General features: G+C 50.2%; 1 protein-coding gene and 1 pseudogene across 6 annotated transcripts; both read right to left on the bottom strand.

The window, feature by feature from the left end:
- Positions 1 to 572: 572 nt before the first annotated feature.
- Positions 573 to 12,684, bottom strand: P2ry2 (purinergic receptor P2Y2). 6 transcript variants are annotated; one of them, XM_015477458.2, is made up of 5 exons: positions 12,292 to 12,684; positions 6,374 to 6,528; positions 6,029 to 6,191; positions 5,139 to 5,300; positions 573 to 2,299 (listed from the first exon to the last, which is right to left on the bottom strand). In XM_015477458.2, the coding sequence occupies exon 5, from the start codon at positions 2,293 to 2,295 to the stop codon at positions 1,165 to 1,167; it is 1,131 nt and encodes a 376-aa protein (XP_015332944.1). In that variant the 5' UTR covers positions 2,296 to 2,299; positions 5,139 to 5,300; positions 6,029 to 6,191; positions 6,374 to 6,528; positions 12,292 to 12,684; the 3' UTR covers positions 573 to 1,164. The 6 variants fall into 6 exon arrangements, with proteins under 6 accessions (XP_015332944.1, XP_048644062.1, XP_015332942.1 ...); XM_048788105.1 differs by having other exon boundaries at positions 12,263 to 12,684; XM_015477456.2 differs by lacking the exon at positions 6,374 to 6,528.
- Positions 12,685 to 18,835: 6,151 nt separating this feature from the next.
- Positions 18,836 to 19,402, bottom strand: LOC125611972 (annotated as a pseudogene).
- Positions 19,403 to 21,696: the final 2,294 nt, after the last annotated feature.

Below are 21,696 nucleotides of genomic sequence, written 5' to 3' on the forward strand. Positions count from 1 at the left end.
CATCTTTGCTTAAGATGTGTCTGGTACCTGGATGTTTCAGTGAACTGCTTTCTCAGAAGCCACAGCTCAGGAGCACCCACCACTCCAGCATTCCCTGACCTGCTGGCCCACAGCCCCAACCACTCAGCATCATCCCAAGATATGCTGGAGCAACTTGTACCTGTCAACAGTCAAATTTTCAGGAATTTTGCAAAGAGGTTCCCATTGCTTTGGTAATTTGAAATTGTGCATGGTAGGAATATTTGTATCACTGGCAATGCTACAAATAAGGGGTTCCCTGCTGCCAGAGATCCACTTAAAAGGTTTAACAATAACCAGCATATGACTGGTTGTTACCTAAATTGGGGAACTCCAAGGACTGGAACCCCACCTGACTCTTAGCACAGAAACCAACTGGCTTTAAAGTGGGAGAGCACCTGAGGCCTACAGAGGGATCCCTGCTGTGAAACTCCCCTGAAGCAGCCAGTGGGAGGCAGATGGCAGAAGAGAACAGGCTGGAGAAAGGCTTTTAAGGGGTGTTGAAACCCTCCCAGGCAGCATCCCCATCCTCTGACCAAACAACAGAGCACAGCTCAACAAGCAGCATAATCTTTAGTTTCAGTTACAGCCTCTAACTGTAGGCTGTAGGCTGGGAGCCTCCAGATGGGTTTATCACATCAGTTCCCAAATGTTCATCTCTCGGGCTAGGAGTACTCCTCTAAGCTGAGTCCACTAAGCACCTAGTCCCACCCAAGACTGCTGTGGGAGCTCGACCCTGACTACTCACCAGGGCCCTCTGATTAACCTGTGACTCTGCTCCACTGTAGCTAGCTCAGGTCTAGACTGCTGTTTGACCCTGGTACATCTCCTTCCTCTCAGGGCCTTCTCCATTTGATTTGATCAGGCTGGATTCCAGTCTAGATACCTTGACAGGATCAGCCAGCTATCTGCATGGGAGTCAGGTGGCACTGGCCCTAAACATGTGTCTGTTTTGAAATCTTATTACCTAACTCACACATACAAATGATGGCAGTTGACTGTCTGGACCGTAAGGAAAGTATCCTGAGGCCCTGCCAAGTGACAGTCACAGATGGTCAATTTCTGAGTACACTGTCCCATTTGAACAAGCCCTGGTCCCTTACAGCTCCCCCCATATAAACTTGCACAGGCCTCAGGGGTCAGGTCCTAGAGCCGGATGTCCTTAGTGTTCTCGTTCCCAGCTGGTGTGGACTCTGTCCGCCTGGAGTCCTCACTGCTGGCTGACAAATCTGTCCTCTTGGCATCAGTTCTGCCAGACCTGTGCAGGCCCAGCCTGCGCCGAGCCAGGGTGGTAGGGTTGGGGTCTGTGGGTGGCTTCGCATCTCGGGCAAAGCGGACAAGCCTCTGCCCGGCCAGGAAGTAGAGCACAGGGTCAAGGCAGCTGTTGGCGCTGGCCAGCGGCCGGGTAATCTTATATGCCATGTTGATGGCATTGAGGGTGTGGCAGCTGAGGTCAAGCGAGCGGAAGGAGTAGTAGAGGGTGCGGGTGACGTGGAAAGGCAGGAAGCAGAGGGCGAAGACAGCCAGCACCAGGGCAATGGTGCGCACCGACTTGCGCTTGGCCCGCGGCAGGCCTCCTGTGCTCCCATAAGCTGGTTGAAGCAGCCGCCGAGCCATGAGCACGTAACAGACCAGGATGGTGGCAAAGGGCACGGCGAAGAGCACACCTAGCATGACGGAGCTGTAGGCCACAAAGTGGCTAAAGAGCTCAGGGGCCGAGGTGTCATGGCAGGTGATGCGGCTCCCACGTGCGCTGGTGGTGACAAAGTAGAGCACGGGTGCCTGGCAGGCCAGCACCAACACCCACACCAGCGCTGCCACCCGGCGGGCGTAGTGGGCCCGGCCCCAGCGCAGGGAGCGTAGAGGGCGCAGGACCCCCAAGCACCGGTGAATGCTGATGCAGGTGAGGAAGAGGATGCTGCAGTAGAGGTTGGTGTAGAAGAGAAAGCGCACCAGCTTGCAGAGCACCGTGCTGAAGGGCCAGTGATCGCCGCGGGCATAGTAATAAACCAGCAGCGGCAGGGAAGCCGCGTACAGAGCGTCGGACACAGCCAGGTGGAACATGTACGTGGTGGAGGCGTTCCAGGTCTTGAGGCGGCACAAGAAGATGTACAGCGCCACGGCGTTCAGACATAGCCCGAGCACGCACACTACGCCGTAGGACACAGGCAGCAGCACGTATTTGAAGTCCTCGTTGAAGCGGCACCTGTAGCCCAGCTCATCCCCATCCCAGGTGCTATTGATGGTGTCATTGCAGAGGTCCAGGCCCACCTCCATCACCCTGCGAGGAAGGGAGGGTTGAAAGGACCGCCATCAGGGTCAGGGTTCGGGCTCTGTGGGAATGCCTGACTGGCGCCCCTGACCAGGGCCAGGACAGACACAGAGGGCTCACAGATTCCCTTGTTAAGATTTGCCTAGGTTCAAGGGCTTTCTTTTTTCTTTTTTTTTTCTATCTGGTTAGCAGCTCTCCCTGGACTCCAAATCTCCAAACCCTGAAACCTCAAGAATGCTTCAGATCCATGGATATCAGCCTCATGTAATTCTAAAACTCACAACAGAAGTTGGCAAATGGCCTGTAGCCCACCGTTCTTTTTTTTTTTGGAAGTAGAGTTTTAGCTTTATTGGAACACAACAATACCCATCTGTTTACAGAGTTGAGTGGGTGTGACAAAGGCCATATGTCTTAAAAAAAAAAAAAGTGTTGTTCCTGCTCTGCAAGCTCCAGATCAGAAGGTTTGAAACCTAGGATTCTGAGCTTTGGAACATGAGGATCTGGGGTTGCAGAGGGGGATAATTTCATGTACATGGGAAGGGGCCTTCAAGGCTGTATGGATCCAGTGCACACCAAGTGCCCTCTGCCTGCTCAGGGGTCTCTGGCCAGGGCAGCCCAGCTCCTTTGGAGGCATCCCAGGGCTTCCTTAGGTTCATCTTCCCAGTCTCTGGGGAGGCCGACATATTTCCTTCCTCAATCATTCACTTCTCATTCAACATATTTTTTAGGTATTCCTATATTCTGGCACTTTCTACATCTATACCCAGCAGTCCTGATCCCCAGCCTGTGGGGCTACCAGATGGGACAGTGACCTTCCTAAAGAGTCCAGGGAAGAGATGGGGATAGAGAATGGAACTTTTTTCATGGAACAAATCTAGCCTCTTCTGGGCACAGCTAGTTTCTCTTTACATACCATCACAATCCTGACATTCCCCTACCCTGTCCCTTGTGGGTGTGGGTCACACCCATGGGGTCTGAGCTCCACTTGCCTGGAAGGCAGATGCCACTTTCCTCCTCTTTCCACCCCCACCCCCCACCCTGTAACCAGTAAGAGCTCCCTCAGCTGGGAGGCAGTGGACAGATATCCTGGTCCGAAAGGCAAAGATATGCCCCCCAAAGTCCCAGAAGGCAGGATGGAAATCATCGCAGGAACCCCTGATGGGAAGACCCTCCTGAACCTCAGCCCTCTCATGGGTCAAATCCCCCAGCCTTGGAGAAATACAGCCTCCAAACTTCCCTCCTCACCCTGGTCCTTCCCATGCTGCTGTTCTGCTCCTGCTCCAGTGCTGACCGCCTTGTCTCCCCTCAGAGGCAGGGTCAGGGCCCTCAGCATCCCTTCCTAGTCAACAGCCCATTGCCCTGCACCAAATTTCCTGCTGGAAACTAATGGTGGAATCTCTGACACTGAGAGGAGGGGTGGAGACTTCCCTGTCTCCCAGTGAACGGAGGGAGCTGCCCCTTCCACCTGCTTTAAGACATCCTGGCCTCCACCCTCCAGGCCAGCTGGCGACTCCATCACTGTGGCCCTGGTCCAGACTGACCTTTCCCACTCTCTCCCTCCACAGGCTGACTCACCAACTGTGAGACCATCTTCCTAGCCTCCAGTCCCTACTTTAGGAAGATAGCTATGTCCCCAGCCCTTTCCCTCAGGCCTCCCCTTTGCCTCTCCTGATCCCTGCTGCCCTGGACCCTCATCCTGAGCTCTGTAGGGACTGTTCCACCAGACTTTTGTCACTGGTCCCTCTCACCACTCATTGGCTCCACTGTGCCCAGTTCTGGCTGGCCCAACCCTGAGGAGCTCCCATTCTGGAAAGAGATGTGAGCTGTTTGAGGGCCCTCCCAGGCTTCCCTGACTTTATTCATGCTGTACTTTCTGTCTAGAAATTCTTTCCAGAACCCACACACACTGCACCCATCCTACCCAATGCTCCAGGTTCTTCTAATGTCACCACATGATTAGAGCTCTGCCCCTCTCAGGCACCTCCTCAGGCTGTTCCTCAGGTCTTGTTAGTAATTAATTGGTCCTTCCAGCTCTACCTCAATACTTGCTAGGTGCTCTTTGAGGGCTGATTTCTGTCCCTATGACCCAGCAAGAGACCTGATCACAGCAGCTATTGCAGGAAAGAGAATGAATGAGCCAATGAGTTAAAGAAACACAACAGGTTGTGAGAGCCCCAAGGAGCTGAGATTGATGGAGGTGCCTCTCCTTTCTCTCTCTCCTCATAGGGCCTATAGGAGGACAGTGATACATAAAGATTTCTCTTTGGTGGTCAGGGGTCAGTGTGGCCCTTCTGGTGGCCCACCCTGCCCAGGGCCTTCTCCTGCCCCTGGACTATCCCTCCTTCAATAGCTGCAGGAGCACAGAAGACCTTGCCCTTCTCTGGACAGGCCAGGAAGGCATCCTACAGATGGGTCAGCTGTCTAAGGTGAGTCACATGCTTTTACCTGGCCCATCTCTGATTCATAGTTTCCCATCCTGGAGTCCCCTCTGCTATTCTTCTTGCTCTGTTGTAGCCAGTCAAGGCCGAGCAGCTTCCATTAAGCATCTTCACGAATCCCCCACTCCCACCCCTTGGTAGATACTGCCATAGAAGTTAAGCTGTTTATTCAAGGTCACACTGCCAGGAATTGGAAAAACTAATCTCAACACCAAGGGCTGAATCTCAACACCGAAGCCTGAATTCATCACACCCTGGAACAAAGAAGCAGGGCAAGGCACCGGCCTTAGGATTCCCTCAGTCTAACCCGGGTTTAGTTCATTCACTTAGACAACATGTCAGCACCTGCCCAGCCTCCCAGCCAGCAGACCCACCTCACACACCTGTACCTGACCAGGCCCTGCTCTCACCTTCAGGATGCTCAGAGGCTGCTCAGGTTCCTCACTCATGAATGCACAGGCCTGGATCTGCCGCAGGGAGCTCTTCTGGCAAACAGGATAAACTGGTTCCCCGGCCTCTGGCCTTGCCCAGCCTCCAGCATTTTTCAGGGCAGACAGCTACAGCAGGGGCTCCTGAAGACACACAGAGTTGGACAAGGGAAGCCAACCAGGCCAAGTACCCCTAGGGCTCCCTCCTCTGTTCTAAATTTGGACCCCAAAAGACAGAGAAGTGATCGGATGTGCTTATCCTGGATGCACATCCACACACACCCCATTATCTAGCCCCAGCTCACATGCTCCAGGGAGCATGTCTGCAGCCCCCTTCCCAGGGACCCCCTTTCACAGGATGGAAGACCTCTTTCCATGTCCTGCAGGGCTGAGCCAGGCCTCCATCGTCCCCTCCCTCCATCTGGGTTTTGTGCTTTAGACAGGAAATGGTCAATACTCTCCTTGCCTAGTACACACTCTGTGGAACTTCTGCCAGCACATTTTTGCCTAAGCTGGGTCTCTAAGTAGCTCACCTCCCCACTCATGCCTCTAATCATATCTCATGGGTGTTACACACACATACGGTCCATCTGAACACACAGGCACAGACACAGAGATACATGGAGGTGTGCAAATCCACTTTTTAAAAAAATATATTTTTTAGTTGTCAGTGGATCTTTTATATTTATTTATTTATTTATATGCGGTGCTGAGGATCAAATCCAGGGCCTCATACATGCCAGGCAAGTGTTCTACCACTGAGCCCCAACTCCAGTCCCCAAACCTGCTTTTGATGAGGAGGAAACAGTCCCAAGGCCTCAGGGTAAATCAAGGACAGAGTTGAGATTAGAACCTGGGCCTTCTTGTCTCACCTGGGAGCCTCATACACACCAAACCCCGGGCTTCCAGGAGGGGATGGTTGGCAGTGGAGGAACTCCTCTGTATGGGCAAGTCCCAGCACCCATTGACCTCAGACACAACACAGCAGAAGAATGTGCCTTTCTGGAAAGATCTCTTCCCATCTGCTTCATTTCCCTAGAATGGAGGTGGAGAGGTGAGTGGCTACAGGTGTAGGGCCAGGAGGGAGCCAAGGGAAGTGCCTCTGGGCACTGTGTGACATGGGCCAGCAGGTTGGTTATTATCTGCCTGTCTGCTCTAGAATCCAGTGACAAGATGAAGAGCTTCATCTCTTCACCCCACTCCTCCCAGGCACACACCTCTCTCCTTTTGAGGAGATGCCTCCACTCAGTCAGCGGAGGAGCACAGCACTTCTTCAAGGTCATTCCCCCGTTTCTGAGGAGGGCCTCCACCAGCCTTTCAGGATTCACCTTCGCTCTCCTCATCCCACTGGAAGCCCATCACTCACCAAGTCCTGTCAGTCAAGCAAGAGAGTCCTCCAGATAAGCCTTGTGTGTTTTGTGCACACCCACAGCCCTGTGCTTCTCTTCCAGACCACCAGCCTCTTCACAGGACTCCTTGCCTCCACCCCTGACCCTCTGTCCAGCCTTGATGCGGCAATCACATGAGTTTCCTAAAACTCAAATCTGACCATGTGCTATGAAGCTCAAAATCCTTCCATAGCTCCCTAAGTCCTTCAGGATAATGTCCAAGCTCCTTAACCTGGCACTTAAGGACCTGGCTGATCTGGTTCCTGCCATCCCTCCAGAAAACTCCACCCTCATCCTCTAGTCTCAGCACAGCAAAAGCAGTCATATGGCATATCTTGCTTGGGAACAGCCTTCTTTATCTTCTAACAACTCTATTGTAACACAAGTGAAGTGCTGTCTGTGTCAAGTTCTGTGTTAGACAGTTCATATACCTCTTCTCATTTAATCCTGAGACTTAGAAGGGCTAAATAACACCCCTCCCCCCAGGTTTACAAAGCTAGCAATGGCAGAAAACTCTGATCTGACTTCAGAAACTGTGTCTCTGACCATGGCCTCCTATCCGGCAAGGTCCAGGCCCTATCTACAGGAAGCCCACCACCCCTCTTTGAGCCCCATGGCTCTGTCTGGTCAGGTCTCCAGCAGAGGAGTGCCCAACTGATGTTTCCTCCTCTTAGTACTTCCCTAGTGTGAAGTGGCCAGATGGTTACTGCACCCATCTCACACATAGAAAAACTAAGACCAGAAAGGAGTAATTGAAGGTCTTGGCCAAGGTCACCAGGAAGTAAAGAGCCAAGCCAAGCCTAAGGGGGTAAGCCTACTTCCTGACCTGGCTCTGTCCCTACTCTAATCTGGGTCTTTCTGTGGTCCTAGGCTAGTGAGCCCAAAGCCAGGAGGAGGGACAGAGGCAGTTCCCAGGCTGGCTGCGGAATTTCCAGGGTGGTTAGACGACATTCCAGTTCCTCCACTAGGGTGGCTCTGGAATGTGCCACCCGCCTGACTGGTGGACCCTGTCCAGCCTGGCAGGGGAGAATGTCCTGTCACTACTCTGAAGACCCCCGCTGCCAGTCACTGCCAGGGGCGGGATGCTGTGATGAAGACACAATCAATGGGCCTAGAATGGCATCAAGGGGGCAGGAGGAAGTACTGGGCAGATGGGAAATCCTGCCATTCCCAGTTGTAGGTCCTGGACAAGTCTTGCAATTCCAAAACCCAAATCTCAACTTCCTTTTTTAAAAAATAATTTAATAATCACTTTATTTTTTTTTTTAATGTGGTGCTAAGGATCGAACCCAATGCTAGGCAAGCGCTCTGCCACTGAGCCCCAGTCCCAGCTCTTCAACCTCCTCTTGATAGAAGAATAGAAGCTTCCCCTAGCAGGGAAGAAAGGATGGTCAGGGAAGGCTTCCTGGAGGCGAGGACCCTTACCTGCATTTTACAAGATAAGTAGGAATCAGGTGGTTAGACAGAGTGGAAGAGAGTGAGCAGAAACCAGGGCAAAGACGACAAGAACTGTTCATCATCCTTGTAGTTTGGGAACAGTGGAGGACAAGGCTGGGCTGCACGGGATTAGGAGATAAGAAGTCACCCTGTACCCTTCCAAATGTCCTCCAAGGGGTCAATGTTCAGCAGGCTCCTCAACCTTGCCTGGCATGTTGCAGTAGGAGGAGCTGGCCTGGGGACACAGATGATGGGTGACCCAGATGACCCAGGTGACCCAGGGTGCAGTAGAAAGCCTCCCCTGAGCTCTGTAAACCTCTCTTGAAACTCTTGCCCTCTTGGGAACCCCCACAGAGTGTGGGGACCTTGCACGGAGGCTGAGGTCAGAGCTTGTGAGTGGGCGGGTTTCAGATCAGCCAGGCGAACAGATCAGGAAACTGAGATGCTAAAGAGGCAGAGCCTTCTTCAACCAGGCTGGGACCAAACCACCCCTCCCACCCAGGCCCAGCACTGCCCTGCATAGGGCTATAGAAACCAGCTCCTGAATTGAACGGTTCAGAAACACAATGCCCTGGGCTCCTCTCCTATCCATCACCCCAAAACTCTGCCAGTCAGACTCAAGAGGCAAGACCCTGTGTTTGGGCTCCAACTTGGAAACATCTATGCTGTGCATTCTTGGTCAAGTCAGTCTCCCTTTCTGAGCTTTGGGCTCTTTGATGATCAAATGGGGAGAATCACTGCTCCATGGAATAGCTCATGAGAAACAAGTAAGACAAGAGGCAGGTGGGCATTCCATGGTGCTGGCAAATTGTCCTAGTGTGGAGGCTGCATCTGCCCATCATAGTGGAGACACCGAATTCCAGAAGCCGGTGCTCCTTCTCAACTGGGTCCCTCTCTAGTGCCCTCGGAGGGGCAGAAGTCATGGTCAGAACAGTCAGTGAGGCTCCTGGAAGAGGAGCTATGATCAGGTTTGAAGGTGAGCAGGAAGGGTCCAGCTTGGCAGGAAAGGAGATGGGAGACCCCAAGTGAAAAAGGGACAAAAGCATAGAATGGGATCTATGCGAGGCTGTATGTCTGAGATGGTCTCAGCTCCAGGATTCCAAGTTCATTGTTCTCAGAGTCCAGCTCTTCTCAGAGTGAGTGCTGTTTCTTCAGTCTTGTTACTTATGGTTCTGATGGGCTTTGGTTTGAGATCCTCAGAACTACAGGAGTCTGCACTCAAGAGTAATCACAAGTCACATTCCCAGGAGCCATGAAGTCCCAGCAAGCACGCACCAGTGCCCTTGTGTGCCCTGCTTTACAGGGATCCTGTGAACTCAGCCTCATGTCATGCTCTATAGGGCCCTTGAGGAATGCCCATTCTGGCTAGGGAAGAGACATTGACATGGACCCAGTCCACCTGGGTGATGAAGACACAATCAAGGGGCCATGGAGCCCAGAGGAACTCCCAGCCAGCCAGAGGTGCTCAGGGAGAACTTCCCAGAAGAACTGGCACTTGGTAGATGATTAGGAGTTTGTCAGGTGGACATAGAGGTGAGAGGACACAGAAGGCAGAGGATGTAAGTGCTGAGACTCAGCAGGCAAGAGTATAGCCTGTTAAGGAAACACAGGTTGTGTGTGGCTGGCATGCACCGTTAGGTGGCATGGAATGTGTAGGGGCCCGAGGAACTCATATAAAAGAGCTCAAAGACCAGGCTGAGGAGCTGGGCCACTATTCTGGCTTAAAAGGGGAAGGTCATGGTCAGAGTTGACCTTTACAAAGATGGTGCCACATGTAAGGTATAGACAGAACTAGGGGGTCTGGCGGGAGGGAGATGAGGGAGGAGACATATAAGAATATGGTAAGAAGAACTGTTCTTTGACCCTGGACTCTCTGCTAGATGGGTAGCATCCTTCCTCAGCACCCCAACCCACCCATGGTAAGTCTTCCTCCTACAAAGTGGGCTGGGAGGCTGGACACTCACCAGGAAGCCATAGGAATACAAGTCTAAGGGAGGCCCCCAGTGCACAGACCTCTTCTCTGAGGAACTGCAGTGACAGTGACAGGGTACCAGGATGGAAGATCAAGAGCTGCCCAGAAGGGCTTGGGCTGCTCACCCTCCCACTAGGGATTCCTGCTATTTATCCCAGGACACACATGACCCAGGCCTAGGAGACTGGGTGATGAAGAAGTATAAGAACTCTTCTGTTCAAGGACACCCTCTGTGTGCCAGGTGATAGGGACAGGGTAAGAAAGCAGGGATGACTCAGCCTCGACCTGCAACTGGCCTCTCTCAGGGATGGGTACAGAGGTCAAGGAGAGTCCCATAGCCAGCTTCCCTCCATCAGCTTTCCTCCATCAGTACCCAGTGGTAGGGACAGAACAGGCCTGAGATTCCAAGGGCAGCCCAAGAGGAAGGTGTGAGATAAAAGGCTTATAGAATGTAGTTAGAGGAGAAGAAGGATTCCATCAGGGGCACCTCTGCCTCCCCTCACCAGATCTGCAAGGCTCCCCTGGCCCTATGAGCAGAACTGAGCTGGCCTTATCTTGTCAGCAGCTAGGTAAGCCATGAAAACAGGTTCCCAGGAGAGGATTCAAACTCCTTTCGGCTTTGAAGGTAGAGGACTTGCCTTGCCTTGATGGGGCTTCTGTCTTGGATGGGGCAGGTAGGCAGGAGGCCCAGATTTCACTGGGCTTTGTGATCTCAGGGAAGATACTCCCCAAACCTCTTTATTTCCTCATCTGCAACACGGAGATAATAATTCCTTTCTCACAGGGCCATTGGAGGATAAAATGAGGGTTTTTTAAAAAACTGTTACTATCAAGCTATCTTTGTAGAGGGGGTCATGGGGAGAGGAAGGCATTCAATAATTAAATTCCCATAACCAACACAATCCCTTGTGATTGCACCTGTGTTCTATTATGCTCTTCAAAAGACCTTTGAGTATCATGCTCCTCCCCATGCACTGCATTGAGTTGACAAAGCCCTTTACTGGGCTGGGAGTGTAGGTCAGTGGTAAAGTGCATCCTTAGCATGCACAAGACCTGGGTTCAATCCACAACACACACACACACACACACACACACAACACACACACACACACACACACACACCAAGCCCTTTCCTGGCCTCTATCTTAAGAATCCTCTAAGCCCACTCCTTGCCCAGCTCTGAATCTACACCAGTGCCAGTCGGACCAGCAGCGTCCCTGGGCTGCGCCCACCAACCTCTTCAAGGGTCTGATCTCCTTCAAAGAGGCAAGGATCAACATTCCCAATTTATGGGCGGCAAACTGATACTTTGAGAGGCACAATTACATAATGGGTTACAGCCATGAAATCAAAGATTTTGTTGGGCTCATGAGATCCTGGTGATGACCTCATGTTCTCTTAGTTGTCTTTGGGGGGAACTGGGCCCTGTGCATCCTGTGCAAGATGGGGACAGGAATGGAGAGGTCACAGCCACACTCTTTAGGCCAAGTTCAACAGCCATTTCTGAGGGTTGCCCAGTGCTCCCCAACCCTCTGTCTATGCCCCAGGACAGCCCAGGCAGAGAGGAGAAAGAGTGACAGGACTTTTGTGCCAGGACTTCTCCCTCACTCCCTAACCCCACACTCTCACATGCAAGACCTTACTGGTCCTTTTAAAGGGTAGCTGCTCAAAGAACCTCCTTTCTCCTATTCTCACCACAGAAAATTGAGACTTCCCTGGGGTTCAAATCCGATCCTCAAAAGCTCATCATATTCTAGACTAGCTCCAAAGCAAGACGGTGGACCCAGGGAATCTTGCAATGCTATGCTGAGAGGAATAGAGATCCCCCATCTTCATGAATCCCAAACTGGCAGAGCTGGTTTCTAGCAGGACCTGGTACTTGGGCTGGATGCCCTGGAGGGTGGGGGGTGGGGGCCAAGTCTGACACTGGCTGTCCTAGTGGGAGGGGGCACTGCCTTTCTCCTGACTGACCCTTTCTACAGCACCACCTGCCAGATTAAAAGTCTGCTGACAGATTAAAGTCTTAACTGTTCTTCCTCACCACTGCCCTCCTCCGCCCGTGCTACTGCCTTCCCAGTTTTACCAACGCTCAGGATTGGGGTGGGTGGGAGCCACCCAGAGCGATCCTGGGGGGGAGGACAGGAGTGCAAGAGGTCTTGGGAATTGCCTAGTCTCTGGCCGTCCCATTGCTCCAGGGGCTCCTACACCAAACAACAGTTTAGAGCGCACACACACACACAAGTTCAGATACTCTCTCCCCAGGGGCACCCACTGACACACAGACTTTCCCAATAGGCGGACATACACACCCTAGTCCGCGGTGGCTATCCACACTCACTGAGATCTACGCGCCAGCGAAGACAAAGATCAACCACGGATTCACGGGGCGTCCCGCCGTCCAGTTACGCGCCACACTCAGGCTCGGAACCATGCCCTGGTCGGGCAGTGAGACACACACGGCCCATTCCTTGCCCAGCGCCGAGTCCGCACCCGCGCCAGTCGGATCGGCAGCGTCCCTGGGCAGCGCCCGCCAACCTCTCCGAGGGTCCGATCTCCCACTAGGCGGCCTGTCTCTTGCCTCCACGCTGAATTCGTCAGCCCCAGGTGCTGTGGCAGCTGTTCCCCGGTGCCGGTGCCGGCGTCTTGCCGCTGCGCAGGGTCCCACGTGCCTGGGAGCGCCGCGGCCCCCGCCCCGCCCCACCTCGCTCCCTACCCTGCGGCCTGGCCCCCGGGGCGGAGCGGACTCTGGACAGACCCCGGCACCGCCCCCACACGCCCGAGTAGATACCTCGCCACCTCGCCACCCGTCACCACTCTGGGGACGCCGCCCAGCCCCACAGTCGTGGGGTCAGCGCACCCGCAATGGGTGCTGCGCAGGAAGAGCAGGAAGACGGTCCTAGGACCTGGCCCGGCAGAAGGAAGAAACCGTCAGACTCACTCAGAGGAGCAGGGAGCGCAGGGAGCTTGTGAGAAAAGATACTGAGAGACGCCAAAGTTTTACTAGGTTTGCAAGCTGGCCTGGCTCCTGTCATTACCCATTGAGGGACCTTTGCGACGATTCGCAGCCTCTATCCTGTTCCTGCCCCAGCACCTGTTCTCCTTGATGGGACCAACTCAGGTCACCACGCTGAGACCGGAAAGCCCAGGGAACACTCAGGTCTCTACCTCTCTCTCCAGCCCCTAGCAGTGAAGGGAGGCCCTGTCCCTGTGCTCTCCTTCCCCTTCCTTCATTCCACCAGTAGGTCACCAGATTCCTCATTCTTTTTGGTCTCTCACCTTTAGCTGCTTTAATTCCCTTCTCTGCCCTCAACCCCACTCTGATGACCTTATGTAGTCATAGACCGTATTCCTGTCCCTCTCCAGTCTGAGCTCAGGAGGGCAGGGACCAGGTGGCCCTTCTCCCTACTGCTATCCTAAAGGTCCTGGGAGGTGCTGTGTCCTGGCTTATGTGTAAGTATGAATGAAGGAGAGCCTCCCTACCCGGCCTCATTTCTGGTTTAGAAGTCAGGAGTGTAGATTCTGGCACTGACTCAGGGACTTTCAGCCACTGTTCCAGTCCCTCTCAGGGCCTCTTTGCTGTGAAAGGGAGCCATCCCACTCATCCTCCCACCTACCACTGGCCATCTATTGGCTCTTTGGATGGTCCAGTGGCTGGACAAGTGCAGAACAGGCTTCTTCCTGTGGCCAAGGAGTTTGCCCAGGGTCCTGGGGCCTGACTGGGCTGCAGGTCAGCTGACGGGGGCCTGGCTGCCAAGCCCAGTAGGGGCCCCAAAGGATGCTGGCTGCATCCCTGCGGGAGTAAGAGCAGGGAGGACATACAAGGCTCTGTGGCTAAGAAGCATCTGCAGTCCCCTGGGATTTGCTTGGGAGACACAAAGGCCCCTTGTCCTTCCTCCTCCGCCTGTTTTCCAGGCTGATCCATTTCAGTTTCCAGAGGCCTAGCTCTTCCCACATCCCCAACTTGTTGGGCCGAGGCCTTAGGGTCTCAGTGTGGGTAAGTCTTTTGGGCACTGTAATCTCTTCCAATCCCCTCTCCCTCTTCTCCCTTTCAAGCTGTCAAAACTTCTATTGTGCCAGGTGTGGTGGTGCACACCTGTAATCCCAGCAGCTCAGGAGGCTGAGGCAGGAGGATGGTGAGCTCAAAGCCAGCCTCAGCAAAAGTGAGGTGCTAAGCAACTCAGTGAGACCCTGTGTCTAAATAAAATACAAAATAGGGCTGGGGATATGGCTTAGTGGTCGAGTATCCCTGAGTTCAATCCCCAATACCCAAACAGAACAAAACAAAACAACAACAACAACAAAACTATTGTCACAGCTGTTTCCCCTTTGATATCAAGATGAAGGCCCAAGCCCAGCCTCAGCTTCTAGCAGACACGCCACAAAGTACTCAGTCCAGGGCTGTGCGTCCTCTGCTACGGTCCAACTCCCCTACTCTACAGCCAAAGGAACTACATCCCTGAGACTTTTGACACCTGACCCTCATCAGGCGATATAGTAAAGGGCCTGTCCTTGAACCCCACCTCCTCTGGTTCAGATTCCTGTCTGGCCTCACTTCTCCTATGACTTCTCTCTGAGCCTCAGTCTCCTCTCCTGTAAAATGGAGTGTTAATAATAACCTTATTTGCTGGCCTGTCTAAAAGTTCTTTTTTCAGGGTTTTGCCCATCATCCTGAGCCACCCAAGTTCAAGGATTTGTATTCTTTCCAAGAAAAGCTGGGGATGGAGATCCCCTGACACTTTGCCAGGCACTTCCTTCATGCAATTTTGGAAGTCATCAAGTCCAATGGGCTTCACATTCCATAGCAAAGTCCCCCTTACCGGGGCTGTCTGGGACCCTCCCATTCCACTTCAACTTATGCATTTGTGCTTTGTGTTTTTACTTATTTGCATTTCCTGGTAATTTGTTGAAAATACATAGATGATTCTATGGCTAAAAGAATTTAGAACCATTGATCCAACCAGGAAATTGAGGCCCAGTGAGTCACACAGCAAGTGCCTTCTAAAGGGGTAGAATAGCAACAAGAGAGTCTCTCTGGAACCAAGCAGCCTAATGGTGAAGGCCCAGGCACAGTAATAGTCCCCACGAGGTGGGTAATGGAGCCATGGGGGCACAGGGGAGGGCTCCATTAGCAGCAGTGGGTCAGGAGGGGCAGAGCAGAGCATGGCTCCCCGCTCCCACCATGCATTAGGAGGCTTCCTGCCTCTCCAGCCCTGTGGAGGCACTTGGCTCACCCGGGGCCTTCTCATCTTCCCTCTCTTCACTTCTCTCACCTCCCTTGAGAGAAACTTCTGCAACTGCATACTGGGGTGGAGTCCTTGCTTGGCCCAGGTTCTAATCCTGTCGCAGACTAAGGGGGTGTCTCTGCCACTCCTCACTGCCATCCTTGCCTCACACTGCTTGGAGGCTCTGACATCCTCAAGACAAAGCCCAGCTCCAGACTGGCACTATGGGCCCCACCTCTGTTCTTTGCCTTCTGCCAGCTGGGCTAAAGAGCGGAGCCCTTGCTCACCTCCTGCCTGGTACTTGCTGCTCCCTCTTCCTGCAACATCTCCTCTCGGCTTTTGACCTCCTCCTGGCTTCCAGTCATAGCTCCTCTAAGACCTAGCTCAGGTGCCCTGCCACTTGCCACACTGCTGTCTCTCTCAGTGCCTATCTCCTCCTTTATTGAGAACATGTTTGAGGGTAGGGCCTGGGTCCTTCCTGCACACAGATAAATGCCCAGTACCCTGTACTGTCCCAGTCACATTGTCAGCCTCCATGAGTATCTGTTGTGAGTGAAGGAGGAAGGACTCCATTTTGTGATCACATTCTTTGTGCTAGTCACGGTTAAGGCAGCCCCCTCCTTTGCCCATGAGATGGATATTATCATTCTCATGTTAATTTTAGGGAAACTGAGGCTAAGGAGGGTGAAGTAAAAGTCCAAAATCATGCAGTGAGCCTGTAGTGAGTCTCCTGGCCCTGGAATGGCACCCTGTGGGAAGGAAGGCCCTGCTGAGTTCCCATAGAAATGGCTAGACCAAGCTATTGGGACTCACACTGGTGGCTCCAGTTACACAGGGCTAGGTTGGCTCCAGCAGCCTGGCCTTCCTTGCTCCCTGGACTGCTACAGCAGCCTGCAGGCCAGGAACTGAGCTCCTCAGATTTCCAGGCAGGGGCCAGGGCTCGGATGCTGACTGCAGCCTGGTGGCTCTGGCTGTCAATCAGGCCAGAATGCAGGCCCCCAAGGAGGCAGCTCTGAGAAATAGGAAGCCTGGTCCAGGCCTAGGAAAACCTCCACTCTACTTCCCCTACAAGCAGAATCAGCTATATAATTTGTGGGACATGGGACAAAATGAAAATGTGGATACTCTTTTTCAAAAATTATTGAGAATTGCAAAATTGTGACAGCAGAATATTAAACAAAATTCAAGGCCCTTCCAAGCTTGGACCCCATGTAATTCTATAGGCCGTATGCCTGTGAAGCCAGCCTTATCCTTAGGCCTTGGTTTCCTCATCTGTCAAATGGGAGAATGGTAGCCTCTTGGCCAGACAAGGTAAGGATGAGGTAGAAAAGTAAGAAAAGTCCAGGGAACAGAGTGAAGGTTGGGTAGGGGTTCTCGTGAACATCACTTATTGTTTGGGTCTTAGCCCTGGGTACTGGATCAATTTGCACCACAAGTTTGATTCCTTACAATGGCTCCTTTTCATGGACTTAACCAGGGAGGGGCTCAGAGAAGCAAGATGCTTAGGGTTATGCAGAGACTCAGTAGGGAAAGCCAATGTCAGAGCCCTGGCCTGTCTCTCAGCAAAGCTGGTGCTTCTTGTAACACAGAAGAGAGAGAGAAGAGAGGGAGAGGGAGAAGGGCAAGAGGGAGGTGGGAGGGTAGGAGGGAGGCTGCTCAGGACAAAGAGGGCCACTGTGTAAACACAAAGACCTAACCACAGAGGCCCCACAGGGGCTGGGCCAAACAGATGGACGGAGCTGTGTGGCTGTATCCATGGCGACCAGGGGAGCTGCCAGGAGCTGCCTCCCAGCCCCTCCCTAGCTGTGTACGTGTGGGGTGGGGGGAAAGGGGGCATGCAGAAGCCAGGAAATGGGTCACTGAGGAGAACCAGACTGAGGGCTGGGCCCTTTACACCCTGCCCCAGGCCTCCAGAGCCAGTGCTGCACACCCACCTGTCCCCAGCAACTCCAGGGCCTCGGCCTTACACTGTTACCCCCCACCCCCAGGGATGACCATCTGAAAGTCTTAACCTCACAATCTTGCTTCTGATCACTCCCCCATCACCCCACAAGGGATAACAAATAAATCCCTTGATGTGTCATTCAGGTTTCTTTGTGACCTGCCTGATCTTTCCATACTCATCAGCCTCCCATACCACAGTCACATGTGACATCCCACCAGATGTCTTCTCCCTTCTTCTTTTATTTATTTATTTATTTATTGGTACTGGGGATTGAACTCAGGGACACTCAACCACTGAGCCACATCCCCAGCCCTATTTCTGTATTTATTTAGAGACAGGGGCTCTGTGAGTTGCTTAGCGCCTCGCTATTGCTGAGGCTGGCTTTGAACTCGCAATCCTCCTGTCTCAGCCTCCCAAGCCACTGGAATTACAGGCGAGTGCCACTGCACCTGGCAGCTCCGTCCTTACACACACACAGCTCTCTGTTTGTTCATACTTTTCCTTTTTCCTGTGATGCTCTTTCCCCTGATCCATTGTGGGCTGAAATCCTATTTCTCCTTCACAGGCCAGTCCAATGCCACCTCCACCAGCCAGCTTTCCTCCACCTCTTCAGTTGGATTTTACTTTACCCATTAACACGTTCATCTACTCTGCCACAGGGGCTGGGGCTGTAGCTCAGCGGCAGAGTGCTTGTGTGTGAGGCACTAGGTTTGATCCTTAGCACTGCATAAACAAACAAATAAAATAAAGGCATGCTGTCCATCTACAACTACAACAACAACAAAAAAAATCCACTCTGCCACAGATGTTGGGTTGCTCCTCCGTCTGCAGTGCTCATTGCTGCTGACTTCTGTTGGAGTCCTATGGATCCACAAAGCTGGCCTGGAAGGCAGGGGACATTGAGCTGGGCTTTGCAGGCAGGCATTCTGTGCTAGTCGGAGGCAGATGAAAGTAAGGAACAAGAGTGCTGAGAAGCAGTGTTGCCAGCCCTACCTCAAATTTTTTTCTGAATCAGCCGAGACCCTGAGTACTGATAGCAAGTGGCCCAAAAGGGCAGGAGCCAGGTGTGCAGGGGCATTGCCAGGGGGATAAAAAGTTAACAGGTTCTGAGGAACCAAGTCATGAAGGGTTTTTATATGCCATACTAAGGAAATGTTGTTATGTCTTGTTTAAAACACACCCAAATTTATTTCTCAGTTCTATGATTTACAGGTAATTAATTTCTGCTTTTATCTTTATTATTTGCTTCCTCTTAGTTACCTTGAGGTAGCTTTTCTGTTCGTTTTCTACAAGTTTATTAAAGCAAATGCCTATTTTATTTATCTACATAATCTTTTAAAATAATGTAAGCTTTTAAGGCTATAATTTCCCTCTGAATTCAGCTTTGGCTGCATTACATTTATTTGAATATAGAAAGGTTTATTTATTATTATTTTATAACTAGTGAGTAATTGAAGTTTTAATTACCCTTTGACCCATCCCAAACTCTTTTTAGGGAAATACTTAGGTTTGGGAGATCTTTTTATTTTACTTTTTTCAGTTTAAATGAATTTAATTTTTAGACAGTCTACAGGACATTTTTTCCCCTCAAAAGCAATTCCTCTATTTCAAATAAATCACAGTTAAAATAAAGAGTTCAAGATGACATTAGTTCCATTTGTCTTAAGTCCTGGTGACCTGGTGATCTAGTGATGTGTGGATGAAAGTGCAGCCAATTATGACAACAGGTGAAAGTTCCAAAGTAATCGCCAGATTGTTTTTTGACATTTTCCCATTTCTAGGCCATCCTCAAAGAAAATCATGTATGGGGTCACGCTGTCCTCACAGTAGTCCAGCGAGCGATTCATGATTTCCCAAATAAAGAACTATCACAAAAGCCTTTATTCTTTTGGGTGTCTATTTAAGTTTGATTGATTCCATGGATTTTTATTTAACTGAGCTACACCCCCAGCCCCAATTTCCTGCCATCTTTAATGTACTTCCTATAGGCTTCTTTGGTGAAGCTGGTTTTCTGCAAGTGATAGTTCCTGACTATCAACCCCAATGATCACTGTGCTTTCTGCACCTTGGCCCTTGCAAAGGCGTTTCCACCAATGAGCAGTCATCAACGTGATCCTCTGTCCTACTGATCTCCAGGCACAACCGTCCCTGATCTTGCAGATCTTGTAAATGTCTGAGAATATCTCAGAGCTCTGACAGAGTCCTGGGTCCTTGTAGAGGACTGGGAGTACAGTGGGAGGAAACTGAGGGTGCAGCACCAGTTTAGCCAAAGTGGGGAGCATAGCTAAAGCAGCAGAGGGTGGAAGGAGCCGGATGGGAAAAAAGCCTTTGTATTGTTTAAATGTGTTACGACTATCTAGTTATAACATGTAGGTACGTGTGGGAAGAAGGACTGTAAAGAAGGAGTAAAATCTATTGTTTGTGTGTATTTTACTTCTTTTTTAAATGTTTATTTATTTTTTAGTTGTAGTTATACACAATACCTTTATTTATATGTGGTGCTGAGGATCGAACCCAGGGCCTCGCACATGCTAGGCGAGCGCTCTACCACTGAGCCACAACTCCAGCCCCCTGTATTTTATTTCTTTAACTTGCTTTTTGGGTTCCATGGATATTTTAAAAGATGTGTGTTTTCTTTTTATAAAGATCTACTTCTTGTGGGACTGGGGATATAGCTCAGTTGGTAGAGTGCTGGCCTTGCATGCATAGGCTCTGGGTTCAATCCCCAGCACACCACACACACAAAACAAAAACAAACAAACAAAAAAAACTACCTCTTGTTATTCTGTTAGTCTCATTCATCTATCTATCTATCTATCTATCTATCTATCTATCTATCTATATAATATTTTTAAAATAATGTAAATCCACCTTTCCTTTTATCCTGTATAACCCATCTCATGATAGTGATGTGTTACCCACTAATTTTTTAAAATATTTTTTTAGTTGTAAATTGACCTTTACTTTATTTATTTATATGCTGAGAATAGAACCGAACCCAGGGCCTCAGCCATGCTAGGCACTACCACTGAGCTACAACCCCAGCCCCTCCTGCTAATTTTTTATCTATATCAACTTCTTTTTTTTTCTATTTCATCTATCCTGATAGTCTAATATTCAATATATAAAAGTTCTTTTCTATAGATTACGTACGTTTAGTGCCTTCTTTTGTTCCATTTAATGTATTCAGACACAATTTTTATTATTTCTTACGTCAGTATTATCATACCCACTTTATTTCATTTGCTTTTACCTAACTTAACTCTGTTTGTGCCTCTTTATGTAAATGTCCTATGTCACTTAACTTTTTCACTAAAAGTTTAAATGAGTAATGTATTATTATGATCTGAAATTTTTAAAACAGAAGAAAAAAAAAAGATATGCAGACCAACATCTCCCTCCATCTCCCCCCATTCATCTGCCCAGTTTCCATTCTTCCTCTCACCCAGCCTGGAAAATGTTTTGTTTTGCTTTTTTATTATTATTTTTGTGTGTGTGGTACTGGGAATTGAACCCAAGGCTTCTGCATGTTAGGCAAGTGCTCTAGCCCTGAGTTACATCCCCAGCCCTTTGTAAATTTTACATTGAGACAGGATCTTACCAAGTTATCCAGGCTGCCCTGGAATTTGCAATCCTCCTGCCTCAGCTTCCCCAGGTTGTTGGGATTACAGGCATGCTCCAAAAAATCCAGCTAGAAAGTGATTTTATTAGTTTCTTGTGTACCCCTGAATTTATTTGTGCAAATACAATATTTCTACTTCTCTCTTTTTTTCATAAAGTGTTGCTTATAAACTTGCATTTTATCACTGAACACTGAACTTGAAGTTTCCATTTTCTTTTTAGGGGCTGCATCAGATCCCATTGTATAGATGTACCATTATGTATTTGAGCAATCCTTTATTGATGGACACTTGTGTTGTTGCCAATTTTTTGCTAGTACAGAAATTGCTGCGATAAATAACTTTGTACATACTTTCTGCTCAGGTACAAATACATGTAGGAAAATTGCACAGAAATACTATTAGTAGATCAAAAGGTCCGTGCATTTGTAGATTTGATGACTTGTTCCAGTTTACCCTCCCTTCGGCAGCACATGAGAGTGCCTGTCCCCCCATAGCCTCGCCAACGCTGTGATATGGAACTATTGGATTTTGGCCAATCTGATAGGTGAGAAATCATGTCTCAGTGTAGTTGTAATTTGCACTCTTGTTATAAGTGCATCTTTTCATAATAATAATAATTTAAGATCCATTTGCATTTCCTATTCTATTATATCCTATAGTCATTTTCTATTAGGGTGTTGGTTTTCTTGATGCCTATTGGCTTTTTATATTTTAGAAAGATTATCTATCCTTATGTCTTCCACCTGAATTGAAAATGATTTTTCCCAGTTTATTATCTGTCTTTAGCTTTACTTGTTTTTTACTCTCCTTTCCCCTTCCTTCCCTCCTTCTTTCCTTTCTTTCCATCCTCCCTCCCTCCCTCCCTTCCTCCTCCTCTCTCCTCCTCTTCTTCTCGTCTCTCTCTCTCTCTCTCCAACAAACAAACAAAAAAAAAAAAAAAAAAAAAAAAAAAA

This window comes from Marmota marmota, unplaced genomic scaffold, assembly GCF_001458135.2.
Source record: "Marmota marmota marmota unplaced genomic scaffold, marMar, whole genome shotgun sequence".
Taxonomy (NCBI): Eukaryota; Metazoa; Chordata; class Mammalia; order Rodentia; family Sciuridae; genus Marmota; species Marmota marmota.

Excerpts from the sequence above, each read along its gene's own strand:
- P2ry2 (XM_015477459.2), bottom strand. The coding sequence starts at position 2,295 with ATGGAGGTGGGCCTGGACCTCTGCAATGACACCATCAATAGCACCTGG.